A 14,727-nucleotide genomic window follows, 5' to 3' on the forward strand; every position below is an offset into this window, starting at 1 on the left:
CAGCTGCCCCAGCCCCCATTCCACGTTGACTACTTTGAGGGAAGGGAGGGTGCATTGACAGGAAGAGGGGGAGCCAGCGCTGGGCGAAGGAGAAGCCGGAGTAGGAGGCGGAGGCTTCTTGGTCTCTCCCTCAGCCATCCCGCTCCAGGCACCATGTCCCCCTGGGGCTCCCTCAGCCGCATCCTCCCCTTATTCCCCGCTCTGCTCCTGCTGCTGCAGGCTTCGGGAAGGGCCCTGGGCCGGGCCAGCCCTGGTGGGGGGCCCTTAGAAGATGTGGTCATTGAGAGGTACCACGTCCCCCGAGGCTGTCCTCGAGAGGTGCAGATGGGGGACTTCATCCGCTACCACTACAATGGGACCTTTGAGGATGGCAAGAAGTTTGATTCCAGGTAATGGGGTAGGGGGACCCCTAAAAACATCATTCCCCATCACCTGAACACAACCCGTCCCTGATTTCAGAGATTGGCTTCCTTGTAAACATATTTGCTATCCCAGAAATTCCCTGTACCCAAAGATATCCTGCTCTCCACCTACTGGCCCACTTCCCATATACCCTTTTTTTTAACCTTCCATCCCTCCATTCATACAGCCCACCACCTTCCCCAAAGTGCCCGAGAGAACAATTTTCAAGGGCAGATTGCTTGTTTGCCTATGATTTGTCTGTGATTTGCATGCTGAACACATTTTCTAAAGAAATGGGTTATGGGTACACAGGGGTATACACCACTGAAACAGTATGTATGTGGGGGGATGAATATCAGTCTGAGATCCCTTTGAAACAAATTGCCCCTGTCTCACTTTGACACTACTGTGGTTCCCTTTCTTTCTCCCCATCCCCCAGGAGTTTTGAGGTGAGTTCTTTGATGTTAAAAAAAAAAAAAAAAAAGAAGAAGAAGAAGAAGAACTGGTATTTATCTGAAGGAATGGTTTATTCATGAGAAAGAAAGTTTTGTGAAAGAGGCGCAAGAAAAATGAAAAGAAATGGTACTGATCTGGGGAGTGATGGGAGTCTCACCCATCAGAGACATCTCTCTTCTGTACTCTGACATCTCATTGCTGGACTCCTTCCCAAACCCTCCAAGGCCTTTCCAGCTCCCTACCATCACTTTCCTACTCCCTCAGTTTCCTTCCGTTTTAAAGGCTGAAACCTTGACTGTCCATCTTGTGGATTTAGAGATCTGGAATCTACTAGTCTTCTCCAGGGACACCTAAGAGGGAAGGTTAGAGGAGAGGGAGTAGACTGCTCTGAGGTTGGTTTCTGAAGATGATAGGGTATGTACCAGGATTCTAGATCTCCTCCTACTCCACTCTAATATGGTAGTTCTCCAACAAATGCCGTCACTCTTTGGGAAATAACTGCTTTGTAAACCACTAAGGTTATCTTTGGAATCATCAGCTCAGATTCTTTGGGGAGTTGTGGCAGAGATGGCAGAGGAGGGGGGCAGTGCTGGGTGGGAGAGCAATAACTAGGAATGTATTTACATAAGGCAAAAACAGAGTTGGTTTTTAGAAGGAGGAATGATTGGTGTAAAGGATATCTGGTATAAAAGTCTGTCTCCCAAAAAAAGCCTTCATAAAGAACCTCAAAATGAATGAGGAAAAAGTGTACACTTCTGGATAGTATTGCCCTGGAACAAAGTCCTGCTTGCACTAATATAGCTTTGCTGGGTGGTGTTCTGAGCCAACTATTCTTCAAAGACCTAAGAGCCCTCCTAAGAGGGAGAAAATCTTAGTGCTGCTTTCTAACCAAGACCTGCACCCCACCCTCAAGATTCAAACCCAGGATGACAGAGAATCCCAACTTGACATTCAATCCCCAAATAAAAGAGATTCCAAATTTCTGCAACAGAGATCCAATCCTGATGGGCCAGGGGTCATTGAGGACATGATAATAAAACTTAGAAGGCATGTTTGCAGGAGTCTGTGAGCCTGCATAGGGGACACTGTTTATATGAATGTGTGCCTATATATAGGCATAGATCTGTGTATATGTGCAAGCATAGGAGATTATGAGTGAAAAATAATAATGATACCATTTATGAGGCAGCTGAGTGGTGCAGTAGATAAGAGCACTAGGCCTAAAATCAAAAAGAACCGAATTCAAATCCAGCCTAGCTGTGTGACTCTGGGCAAGCCTCTTAACCCATCTGCTTTAGTTTCCTTATCAAGTAAGCTGGAGAAGGAAAGGGCAAAGCACTATGTGATCTGTATCAAGAAAACTCCAAATGGGATCATGAGGAGTCACTGAAAAAAACCAACAAGCATTTATATGACAATTTAAGGTTTGCAAAGCACTTTACAAGTATTATCCCATTTGATTCCCACAGCCCTGCTAGATAGATGCTATTGCTACTTCCATTTAACAGATGAATTAACTGTGTCAAAAGTTAAGAGTCCCACAGCTAGTAAGTGTCTGATGTGGGATTTAGATTCAGATCTTCCTAGTTGCAGGTCCAGAATTCTGCTCACTGTGCCGTTTGGCTCAGTAGTGATCATATTAATGGGTAGTACATGCCTATTTTTATATGCTTTTTTTCAGAAACAATTGGCAAACACACACACAAGCATATATATATATAGGTTTTGTGTATGTATGTGTGCAGATTTCTGTATGTCTCTCTTCACATTTCTAGAGTGTGTGACCTTCCCCACAAAAGGTATGATTATCCCCATTTTACAAATGAGAAAACTGAGGCTGAAGAATTTTAAATGACAAAAAAATTAAAATAAATTTTAAAAAATGTTTAAAAAGAAGCTAAAATGACTTGCTAAAGTCAATGCAGCTATGAAAAACCTTAGTCCAGATCTGAACCCACATACACTGAGTACAAATGCGTTGTGCTCCTGGGCCATCTAGCCCTGTCCTTCTTATTCCCTCTTCTGCAGCTATGATCGTGGAGTGACAGTAGCAGGTGTGGTGGGTGTGGGCCGGCTCATCACTGGTATGGACCGAGGGCTTATGGGGATGTGTGTCAATGAACGGCGTCGCCTCATCGTCCCCCCCCACCTTGGCTATGGCAGCATCGGGGTTGGTGAGTGAGGGAGAGGGGGTGGGTGCATGAAACACTGAGGGGAGGTCTTGGCCAAAGGAAATGATAGGGACTTGTCCAGGTCGTACAGCTAGCAAGTGTCAGGTGTTCAAGGCTGGATTTAAACTCAGATTCCAGGACTGATACTGACCCTACTAATACTTCCCACCTCTAGACAGAGCAACGATGAACTCAGGATGCAGACTGAGATTATTTAAACGTGGTCAATGTAGAATTTTATTTTGGTTTGACCATATACATGCTTAAAAGTTTACAAAATGGTTAGTCCAAGTATGATTATTGCACATGGGAAAATTGAGTTTCAGAGAGATTTAAGTGACTAACCTATAGTCAAATACCCAGGGAATGCTGGAACTTGGACTGGACTCAACTATGAGTTTAGTACTTCTTCCAATTTATGACAGGGCCTCCTTCACAGAGTAAAGGCCATGTGGGGGCAATGAAAGCTAGGATGGTCCTAGGAAGAAAGATGTCCCTTTGAAGGAGGGATGGGACTTTCCCCCTATTGCCACTGGGGCTAACAGATAATCTTCCCCTCCTCAGCCGGGCTGATCCCTCCTGACTCCACACTGTACTTTGACGTTGTCCTGTTGGATGTATGGAACAAGGAAGACTCAGTGCAGGTGAACACTCTCCTTCGACCAACAAATTGTCCCCGCATGGTCCAGGACAGTGACTTTGTCCGCTATCACTATAATGGCACGCTGCTGGATGGAACAGCTTTTGACTCCAGGTAATGGGTCCCAGAGGAACTCTGAAGGCAGAGAAGAGGAGCCTGAAGATGAAGGAATGGCACAGGGAAGCAGGAGTCTTCCCCCTACTCAATCCCTTCTCCATCTCATTCTCCACAGCTATAGCAGGAGTAGCACCTATGACACCTATGTGGGCTCAGGATGGCTTATCAAGGGCATGGACCAAGGGCTTCTGGGGATGTGTCCTGGAGAGAAAAGGAAGATCATCATACCTCCTTTTCTGGCATATGGAGAGAAAGGCTATGGTGAGAGCAGTAGGTTCATATTGGGGAAAGATGGGTGGCCGTTAAGAGGAAGAAAAGGCACTAGAAAGGGGCTAAGAGGGGACCTCTCTGCAGATTGGTTTTGTTTTTTGCTTTTTGGAGTGGGGGGTTTAAGTGACTTGTCCAGGATCATACAGCTAGTAAGTGTCAAGTGTTTGAGGCTGGATTTAAACTCAGGTTCTCCTGATTCCAGGGCTGGTGCTCTATCCACTAAGCCTCCACAAATACTTCCCACCTCTTGATAGAGCAATGATAAACTCAGGATGCAGACTGAGATTATTTAAACATGGTCAAGGTAGAATTTTATTTTGGTTGACCATACACATTTGTTATGAGTTTATGATTATCTCCATTTGACAGATGAGGAAATTGAGACTCAAGAATTTTAAATGACAAAAAAATCAATTAAAATTAATTTTTAAAAATTTTTTTTAAAAAGTTTAAATGGCTTGCTAAAATTGATGCAGCTGTCAAAAAGCTTAGTGCAGATTTGAACCCAGGTCCAATGACACAGATTGGTTATTCCTTTTACTGTACCTCATAACTTCAAGTGATCCTGAGCCATTTAATCCTATCCTCATTCCCTCTTCTGCAGCTATGATTGTGGAGTGACAGTAGCAGGTATGGTGGATGTGGGAAGAGAACTTTTATATTGGTTAATTAAAATATTTTTAATGGTAGTTTTTTTTTTAAAAAATAGCTTTTAAACTATTCCTCCCCAAGCTTAGTAATCCAAAGAAACCTTAGAGGGCAACCATAGGGAGCTTGATCTTTTTTCTCTTTTCCTTCTAGGAACTGTGATCCCTCCTCAGGCTTCCCTCGTTTTCCATGTCCTTCTAATTGATGTCCACAATCCCAAGGACAGTGTCCAGCTAGAGACTCTGCTGCTGCCTCCTGGCTGCGGGCGGAAAGCTGTGGCAGGGGATTTCATGCGATACCATTATAATGGCTCCTTGATGGATGGCACCATCTTTGACTCCAGGTAAGAGGTGGGGTGAGCCCACGGGAGAATGGCAAGAGCTGAAGAAGTTGCTGAGACAAAATCACTCAAAATAGGGGAGAATGGAGGAAGCACTGGGAGGAAAGAATCACAGAATCTTAGAGTCAGAAAGGACCTCAGCAATCATGGTCATCTATCCTCTGCTTGAAGACCTCCAGTGAGAAAGAACCTGGTAGATCCCAATTCTATTTTTAAACATCTCTAATTGTTCAAAGGTTTTCCTTTATATTAAGTCTAAACCTGCCTCTTTGTAACCCCAATAGGGCTCCTATTTCTGGCCCCTCCTCTCAGAGCCAAACAGAACAATCAATGAAAAGGAATTTATTAAATACTTACTATATTCGGTGGCAAGCTGGTGTAGTGGATAGAGCCCTAGACCTGAAGTCTCTGTTCAAATCTGTCTTCAGATGCTTATTAGATGTGTGACCCTAAGCAAGTCACTCAACTCTGTTTGCCTCAGTTTTCTAATTTGTAAAATTAATCAGAGGAGGAAATACTCTAGTATCCTTTTCAAGAAAACCCCAAATGAACTCACAAAGAATTGGATGTGACTGAAATAACAAGTGAAGTACTACTATGTACTGAGTACTATACTAAGCTGGGGATACAACAAAAATGAAATCATTCCTTCCCTCAAAATATTTTCATAATTATAAAGGAAGACAACATATACATATAAAAGTGTATTCAAAATATATCCCAGAAGCCACTCCAGTTTAAGGTCAAAAATAGATCTTTAGGAACTTGGGAAATACTGGACAAATCTCCTGGCCACTTGGTAGGTTCTGTCCCCAAGTCTACCTAGTCAGCTCCTCCACTAAATGGGATTAATGGGCAGGTTATAGTCACACAATAAATATATGAATTTGGGAGGGAAGACACCAAAAGGAGCTGGGAGAGAATAAGAAAAGACCTCCCAAAGAAGGTGGTATTTGGGAAATGGAATGCCATGTATAAGGAATAGCAAAAAAAAAAAAAAAAAAAAAAAAAAATATGCAATGAAAGTCAAAGGGAATAATGAATATAAATGCTGGAAAGGTAGGTTGGAGTCAAGTTGTAAAGGGTTTTAAATGTCAAATAGAAGAGTTGGTAGGAATTGCTAGGAATAAGGAACCTCTGGAACTGGTTAAGTAGTAGAAGGGTGGTCAGAGCTGTATTTTGATAAACTTATTTTGGCAGCCTGTGTGTAGGATGGTTTGGAGTGACAAGAGGTTGGAAGCAGGAAGACCAGGTAGAAGGCTATGGAAGTAGTGCAGGCAAGAAAGAATGAGGGCCTGAACTTGGATGGAAAGGGTTAAGGAACACCAAGAAGCTTTGGAGACTGGAAAACATGAGGGGAGGGGGAAGGAAGAACTGGAGAGAGACCATGAGGAGGAAGGAGAGCTAGTGGAGCCGTTGTCATTCCTAGTAAAATACACCTCAAGTGCATCTCTGATATAATAACCAATCAATCGATCAACAAATCATTCTAATGCTAATGCTAAAATGCTTTTCATTCATGGGACAATGTATCTGGCTATGAAAAATCGAGGGACACAGAACTTTTTTCTAATTTAGAAAATATTTAACAAAATAAATAAAAATATAATAGAATGGACATAATATTATCATGTGGGTTTCCAAGTCAGTCTATGGTTTATGCTTGAGTTTGATGCCCTTTCTTCAGTGTATTACAATGGACGTGGAAGTTTCCAGGTACAATGCAACTTCAATAAAAGCAGCCTTTTGTCAAGTACTTTTCATATTCAAAGATATATATATATTTTGACATTTCAAGGCTTGAATATACATGCCATAGGAAAGCTTTATTTCACAAAAACTATAGTTACAAAATGAGAGAAGCAACACAGTGCCATAGACTGAGAAAGGGCTTCAGAGCCATGAAGAACTGAGTTCATGTCCCACTTCATTTTTTTTCTTACTTAATAGTATTTTATTTTTCCAATTACATATAGTTTTCAACATTTATTTTTGAGTTCCAAAATCTCCTCCCTCCCATCTTTCCCTCTCCCCTCCCCAAGACAGCAAGCAATCTGATATAGGTTATACATGTACAATCATTTATGTCCCATTTCTAATTCATACTCTTTGTATGACTGTGGGCAAATTATTTAATCTCTCAAGGCTCTGAGTGGCTTCCTAAGATCCTAAGTTTCAGAGCAGGTTCTGCCCTGAAGTGGTAGAAAGAGCTCCTTGCCAGAAGGACCATCCACCAAAAAAATCCTAAGTCAAGTTTCTATCTTTGAATTAATGTATTTAATCATATTAATATATTTTATAATAATATATTCATATAATATATAGCCTGGATAAGTCAAATTTATGCTAAACAAAATTCTTTATATTTTTTATCTGCATTAACATTCAAAATTTCACAGCATCCCTAATGAAACTTATGTCCCACTGGTATATCATCACCCACAAGAACCATATATTGAGTACTGTGGAATTAAAAGCTAATTGAATTGCCTCTTCTTTCTAGGAGTTTACAGTCTATTCAGAGAAGAAAATATATACATATAAATTTAAATATAAAGTGTACACAAAAACACAAGATTTTTGATGGGGAAAAATCCCTGGTAGCTAGAAAGATCAGAAAAGGCCTCATGTAGGAGGTGATCCTTAAGCTAAGCTATGAAGGAAGCTACATTTTCTGAAGCAGAAATGAAGAGAAAGTACATTCCAGGAATAGTGTGTTCTGTTTGTGCAAGAGCAAGGTGGTAGGAGATGGAATATCACGTGTATGGAAGAGCAAAGAGGGCAATTTATCTATACTGTGGTGTGTCTGAAGGATAATAAGCTTTATATCTAGGCAAATAGTCTGGTAACTGTGAGATGACAACTCAAGATGTCAAATGAGTCACATATTTTTGGAAATGGCCAGGCAAGTTTTTCTTGACTATGCATAATTGTTCCAAGGATTTGGTCTTCTTTCCCTTCCTTTTTTGTCTTTTCTCTTTCCTTCCCTCTTCCCTTTCTTCTCTTCTCTTTCACTTTCTTTCTTCTTCCCTTCCCTTTTTTTCTTTTTTCCTCCCTTCCTTTTTTCCCTTTATTCCTTTTCCTGTTTCCTTCCTTTTTCTTTCTTCCCTCCTTCCTTCCCTTTTTTCTCTCCCTCCTTCCATCCTTCCCTTTTTCTTCCCTTTCCTTTTCTCCTTCCTTCCTTCCCTCTTCCCTTTCTCTTTCCTTCCTCCCTTTTCTTTCCTTCTCTCCTTCTTTCCTTCCTTTCTCCCTCCTTTCCTTCCTTGCCTCCTTCCTTCTTTCTTTTCTGGCTTCTTCCCTTCTTTCTTTATTTCCTTTCCTTCCCTCTTTTCTTCCTTCCGTTGCTCCTTTCTTCCTTCTTCTCTTCCTTTCCCCCTAATTTTGGAGAAAAGAGAAGAAAGGAAAGACAATAAACACTTGCTGATTTTTTTTAAATAGAAATCTTTTAAAAGCTTTTTATTTTCAAAATATATGCATTGATAATTTTCAACATTCACCCTTGCAAAACCTTGTGTTCCAAATGTTTTCTTCCTCTCTTCCCCCCATCCCCTCCCTGAGATGGCAAATAATCTGATATATGTTAAACAGGTACAATTCTTCTATACATATTTCCACAATTATTATGCTGCACAAAAAAAAATCAGATCAAAAAGGAAAAAATGAGAAAGAAAACAAAAAGCAAGCAAACAACAGCGAAAAATTGAAAATACTATGTTGTGACCCACACTCGGTTCCCATAGTCCTTCCTCCGGGTGTAGATGGCTCTCTCCATCACAAGACATTGGAACTGGCTTGAATCACCTCATTGTTGACTAGAACCACGTCCATGAGAATTGACCATTGTATAGTCTTCTTGTTGTCATGTACAATGAAATCCTGGTCCTGTTCATTTCACTCAGCAGCAGTTCATGTAGGTCTCTCCAGGCCTTTCTGAAATCATCCTGCTGAACATTTCTTACAGAACAATAATATTTCAGAGGCAAGACAGAATCCCTGGAGGCTCTTGAGTGGGAGAGTGAAAGGTACTTTAGGAATATATCACTTTGACAGCTGGGTGGAGAGGACGAGAGGCAGAAGACAGAGAGCTCAATCAGAGGCTAGTGCAGGGGTCCAGCTGAGGAGCAGGAGAGGATACTAGGGAAGTGGCAGATGACTAGAGAGAGACATGATCAGATGTAGAACCTAATGGGCTCCAGCTGCATGAAGGAGGAGAGGGGCCCATCTAGTCATGGGGTTGGTTGGTCACGGTGTTTGGAAGATGTCTTTGCTGACAGCACAGCCCTATTTCTCCCCTACTTTATACTGCAGCTACTCCAGAAACCACACATACAATACTTACATAGGGCAGGGTTACATCATCCCAGGAATGGACCAGGGTCTACAAGGAGTGTGCATCGGAGAGCTCCGACGAATCACCATCCCTCCACATCTCGCCTATGGAGAAAATGGAGCAGGTAAGGTTTTCTCCTTTACCTAGCCCAACCCCATTACAAATCCTAGCCTCAATCCTTCCCTTCCCTTTATCTCCTAATTACAATGGGAACATCTTTCTTCAAGCCAACAGATACATTCCCCAAGATACTAGACAGTGGCCAAGAACTTCAGCTCCAACCTGTCCCCTTTCTCCTTCCATAAATACAAATAATTTGATTTGCCCAGTAGGTTCATATACATATTTTTTTTTAAATGTGATCATTGCTTCCATTTTTTCCCATGGGGAACACAAAGTGATCAATAGGATTTGGCCTTTAAGTTTCCATTTACTCCTAAGTCTATGCTTATGCAATGGTGTATCAGGAGACAAGATCCCTGGCTCAGCAGTGCTGATCTTTGATGTCCACGTCATCGACTTCCACAACCCGTCGGACCCGGTGGAAACTCGGACGATCTCCAGACCTAGCGAAGGCTGCAATGAGACCTCCAAGCTGGGGGATTTTGTACGCTATCACTATAACTGCTCTTTGCTGGATGGTACCAAGCTCTTTTCCTCGTGAGTACTGGGCAGGGGAGCATCATTCATTCCTTCAAGTAGCACTCATAAAGCCCCTGCTACAAATTAGGGGCCATGCAGACATGGTGGGGACACAAAGACAAATCCAAAATGGCCCTCATCTCTACAGAAGTTTCCCTTTTACTGGCAGAGAAATGGAGTACACATCCATCACCACACACTGGGTGGCTATTGTTCCTTATGCTGGTCAAGGAGGGCAAAAAATAGAAACCAAACCAAACCCTCTCTGATTTGGTTTCTAGACAACCTAAGATTCTTTTTTTTGTTGTTGTTTTGTATTTCTACTTTATTTTTTTAATATAGCTTTTTATTTACAAGTTATATACATGGGTAATTTTACAGCATTGACAATTGCCAAACCTTGTTTCAATTTTTCCTCTCCTTCCCCCGATCCCCTCCCCCCAATGGCAGGTTGACCAATACATGTTAATATGTTAAAGTACAAATTAAATACAATATAAGCATACATGTCCTAATAGCTATTTTGCTGTACAACAATCTAAGATTCTTAATCTGGAATTCATGCATAGATTTCAAGGGGTCCATGATTTTAGCCTTATTTTTTATGCATTTGCTTATTTGTTTTATCACTGTAATTCAGTATAATCAGTTTTCTTGGTAATTCTATTTTTATGCATTTAAAAACTATTCTGAGAAGGGTGCCATGGGCTCCACCACACTGGCAAAAGGTCCAGGACACATAAAAAGGTATAGCGCTCTCATTTAGGGTCTCTTGTTTCTTCTGATTCTCACAGTCTTTTATAGCTATTTTCTTATTCCTAAGTATTTCCCATCCAAAGAGAAAAGGGAGGGAGAGAACAAGTGTTTAAATATTTATTAAGTGTCTACTATGTACCAAGTGGGCAGCTAGATAGTGCAGTAAATAAGAGGGCTAGACCTGGGGTCAGGAAGACTAAAGTTCCTAAGTTCGAATCTGGCTTCAGGTATTGGCATACTTGCTTATGTTCCTGAATTCAATCTAACCTCAGATACCATTCAGACACACACAGATAGCTCTGTGATCTTGTTTGCTTTAGTTTCCTTATCTCTAAGATGAGCTGGAAAAGGAAATGGCAAACCACTTGAGGTCTTTGCCAAGAAAACCTCAAAGTGAGCCATAAAGAATTGGATAAGACTGAAGAGTGATTTTAAAGATGGGGAATCTAAATCTGAGATAGATCAAGTGCCCAGGGTCCCATAGCTAGTAAGACCGGATTTGCACTCAGATCTTGCAGATTCCAAGCCCAGTGCTCTATCAACATGTTTCTTAGCCGTTCCCAGTTACAGGGGTCCTCAAACTTTTTAAATAGGGGGCCAGTTCACTGTCCCTCAGACTGTTGGAGGGCCAGATTATAGTAAAAACAAAAACTTTGTTTTGTGGGCCTTTAAATAAGAAACTTCATAGCCCTGGGTGAGGGGGATAAACGTCCTCAGCTGCCACATCTGGCTCACGGACCATAGTTTGAGGACCCCTGGTACAGATCATGGTGAGTGAAGGAAGCCCAGGGACATTCCTCCAGATCCAGATCCTCATTCTCTTCTTCCAGTCACGACTACGGAGAACCCCAGGAAGCTACTCTGGGGGCCAACAAGGTGATTGAAGGACTGAACACTGGGCTTCAAGGCATGTGTGTGGGAGAAAGGCGACAACTGATCATTCCTCCTCACCTGGGACATGGAGAGAATGGAGGTGAGGGGGCAAATGGGAGATAAAGCCATATGCTCTCCGACCCGTCCAACCTTGCCCCAATTGGAGCTGCTGGATGGCTGGGGAAAGCATTAAACAGGAGCAGGGAAGGAGGGCAAAGAGAAGCACTTTTATTGCTAACCCAAGCATTTAGGAAGACCTTGGGAACGAAGGACTGATTGTTCTAATTCTTCAACAGATCTTTAAGTTCCAACAAGACCATCCTGGCTCCTGTGAGTCAGGCACTGCTCCCTACTCATTCATCCCTCCCTCTTTCAAATATAGGAAGTGGGGCCCAGTGAGGGCAGGGCCCTTAAAAGTCTCATTTCTGTTTCTCCAAGCTCGAGGTGTCCCAGGAAGTGCTGTGCTACTATTTGAGGTGGAGCTGGTGTCCCGAGAGGAGGGACTGCCAGAGGGTTACTTGTTCGTTTGGCATGGGGACCCCCCTCCTAACCTGTATGAAGACATGGACCTCAACAAGGATGGAGAGATCCCCCTTGAGGAGGTAGGAAGAAGCGTCTTATCACATAGAAAACCATTCCTTGATTCAGGAGGGTAACTTCATTCCATTCATTCATTTATTCTAGACATATTTATTAAGTACCTACTATGTGCCAGCAACTGTGCTGGGGACTCCAGAGCCAAAAATTATATTGTCCTTACCCCCAAGCAGCTTACATTATATTGGGAGTAAATAATGTCTACTCAGACAAGTAAATAAAAAATTAGTTATTCTTCCCACATCATGACTTCCCCCATTGTGGTATCAATGTATCACTGGTTGGCATAAGAAATTAAATGGGAACTTTGGGGGGTGTTTTGCAGAAGTCACAGACAATACACAAAGTCTAGCATTCCACACAGAAAAAATTTAGAAGTTCAGAAATGTATTAAAAAATATTTAGTAATATATAGTATCAAATTATTATCTTTTAATACAATAATAATTCAGACTTCTCTGGTACAAAGAGAGGGCCAAAAATTTTATGCAGATTTTTTAGATGCTGTATCCCTAACCCCCTTGATCTGGATGGCATAACAGTAATTTGGAGGGGAGGGCACTAGCATGTTGGGAGTCAGAAGGGGATAGGAGAGACTTCCATGGATATTTAAATCAATCCTTCAAAATTCTAAAGATTCTAAGAGGCATTCTCGGATAAGTTATGTATACATATTAAATATGAAGGACAGTCCCCTATGCAAAGGCATGAGTCAGAAAATAGAATATCAAGTATCCCTGGTAGTCAAAATGAACTCAAATATTACCCAGTTCTCCTCCTCCCTCAACTCCATTCATGCTCCTCCTCACCCCACACCAGTGCTACTGCTTTTCTCAGCCTTAATCCTTGCTCTCCCTCTACTTTCCCCTTTTTATTGGTCTCTCCTTGGGTATCACCATCACTGCTAGTGTTTTCTGGGTTCACTGTCACTCCTTCCCTGACCCACCGCCTCCTGAACCAGAATGGCCTCCATGTGTGTATCCTTCCCAACCCCTCCTCCCATGGCCCTTTGGGATCCAACTCTCACTTAATCCTCTCTCCCCTTGTTTCTCCTTCCCTCTCAGTTTTCCACCTTTATCAAGGCCCAGGTAGCAGAAGGCAAAGGGAAACTAATACCTGGGCAGGACCCCGAGAAAACCATCGGTGACATGTTCCAGAACCAGGACCGAAATCAGGATGGCAAGATCACCATGGAGGAGCTCAAGCTGAAGTCAGATGAAGACCGGGAGAGAGTTCATGAAGAACTCTGAGAGACTTGGGGATTAAGGGGGGCCGGCCTGGAATGCAAAAACCCACAGCTGGCAGTGGGAGACACCTCTGAGACCAGCCCCTCTTCCTCTCTGCTGGGAAGCTTGGGGCACTCTCAGAGAGTCTTAAGGTGCTAACTGCTGCCTAGCCTTCCAGCCAACATCAGATTTAAAGCCAAGGTGCATTGTATTCCTTCCTTTAGCCTCCCCTTAGTTAAATTTTTCAAGTGTGAGATCTTCTAGGAAGCAGTTTTGGGGTGGTGGGAGGGCAATTGGGTTTCTCTCCTTTGTTAAGGGTGAAGTAGGGCAGCATGATAGTTTCCTATCCCCTCATAGTCTCCTCAACCACCTCAGATAAATGGGGATTTTAGGGTATGGGCTCACCTGTTTTGGATCCTCCAAACTTCATAACTTGCTTCCGTCCTTCAATTGTCTCCCCACTTGCCCTATCTACATCTTGGGCTACCAAGGAGCCAAAGCAAAAAGCAGTGGGGAGATTCCTTCTGGTCCTCCAGGAAACTGACCTAGTCTGCCCTTCCACTGAAAAAAGAGAGATGCTAGGGGAGCGGGACGTTCCAGGAAGGCTACCCTACCTCATCCACTTCTGTACCATCCCCTCTGAGCCCGGGGCTCAGAGGGACTAAAATGGCTCCAGTTCTACCCATGCTGTAAGAAGGTTGGGTTCCATGTGGATTTGGTTCAATTACCTTTGTGTCTTACTTCCAAGGCCCTAGAATGTGTATGTGTGTGTGTGTTTTTTTTTTTAAATGAGAAAAGGAGAATAAAAAGAATGAAAAGGTGAGAGGACACAAGAAAAACTGTTGGGATGAGTGTGGTAGCTATAAAAATAAAATTGTTCTTGAAAAATCTGAAATATGGGGTCATCTGGGGTTAGATATGTAGAAGGTAAAATCAAAAGCCAGTTGTATTTTTTCTTTACATCAAATAAAAATTTAAATCCAGGTCCCCTACATGTTGTAATTCAGGAGAAATATGGGCCAGGGGTGGAAGATATAAGGGAACGAACCTTTTATTCTGTTCCTATTCTATCCAAGACAGTTTCATCTTCCCTCTTCTCATTCTGACAGACTTTTTGTTTCCCTAAAAGATTTCTCACACCTGAGGGGTCTAGAAGTTCTGAGCCAGAATCCAGACCTGAGATTTCACTAGGGGTTTAAGAAGGTCCAAGGGAAAGAGTCATTTTATCTATCAATAGATAGCTCTTTACATTGCTCTAC

General features: G+C 42.4%; 1 protein-coding gene across 1 annotated transcript; it reads left to right on the forward strand.

Annotated features, from left to right (window-relative positions):
- The first annotated feature begins 15 nt into the window (after nucleotides 1-15).
- FKBP10 (FKBP prolyl isomerase 10) lies at nucleotides 16-14,455 on the forward strand. The gene is made up of 10 exons (XM_031966267.1): nucleotides 16-389; nucleotides 2,887-3,032; nucleotides 3,594-3,783; nucleotides 3,902-4,047; nucleotides 4,858-5,047; nucleotides 9,353-9,498; nucleotides 9,842-10,034; nucleotides 11,603-11,745; nucleotides 12,084-12,247; nucleotides 13,307-14,455. The coding sequence occupies exons 1-10, from the start codon at nucleotides 154-156 to the stop codon at nucleotides 13,490-13,492; spliced, it is 1,740 nt and encodes a 579-aa protein (XP_031822127.1). The 5' UTR covers nucleotides 16-153; the 3' UTR covers nucleotides 13,493-14,455.
- Nucleotides 14,456-14,727: the final 272 nt, after the last annotated feature.

The sequence above is a fragment of the Sarcophilus harrisii genome, chromosome 4 (genome assembly GCF_902635505.1).
Source record: "Sarcophilus harrisii chromosome 4, mSarHar1.11, whole genome shotgun sequence".
Lineage (NCBI taxonomy): Eukaryota > Metazoa > Chordata > Mammalia > Dasyuromorphia > Dasyuridae > Sarcophilus > Sarcophilus harrisii.

What these genes read in the sequence shown, in the direction of transcription:
- FKBP10 (XM_031966267.1), top strand. Translation starts at nt 154, where the DNA reads ATGTCCCCCTGGGGCTCCCTCAGCCGCATCCTCCCCTTATTCCCCGCT. An exon ending in GGCAAGAAGTTTGATTCCAG is followed by an intron (nt 390 to 2,886) that starts GTAATGGGGTAG and finishes CCTCTTCTGCAG; the next exon opens with CTATGATCGTGGAGTGACAG. An exon ending in CTATGGAGAAAATGGAGCAG is followed by an intron (nt 9,499 to 9,841) that starts GTAAGGTTTTCT and finishes ATGGTGTATCAG; the next exon opens with GAGACAAGATCCCTGGCTCA.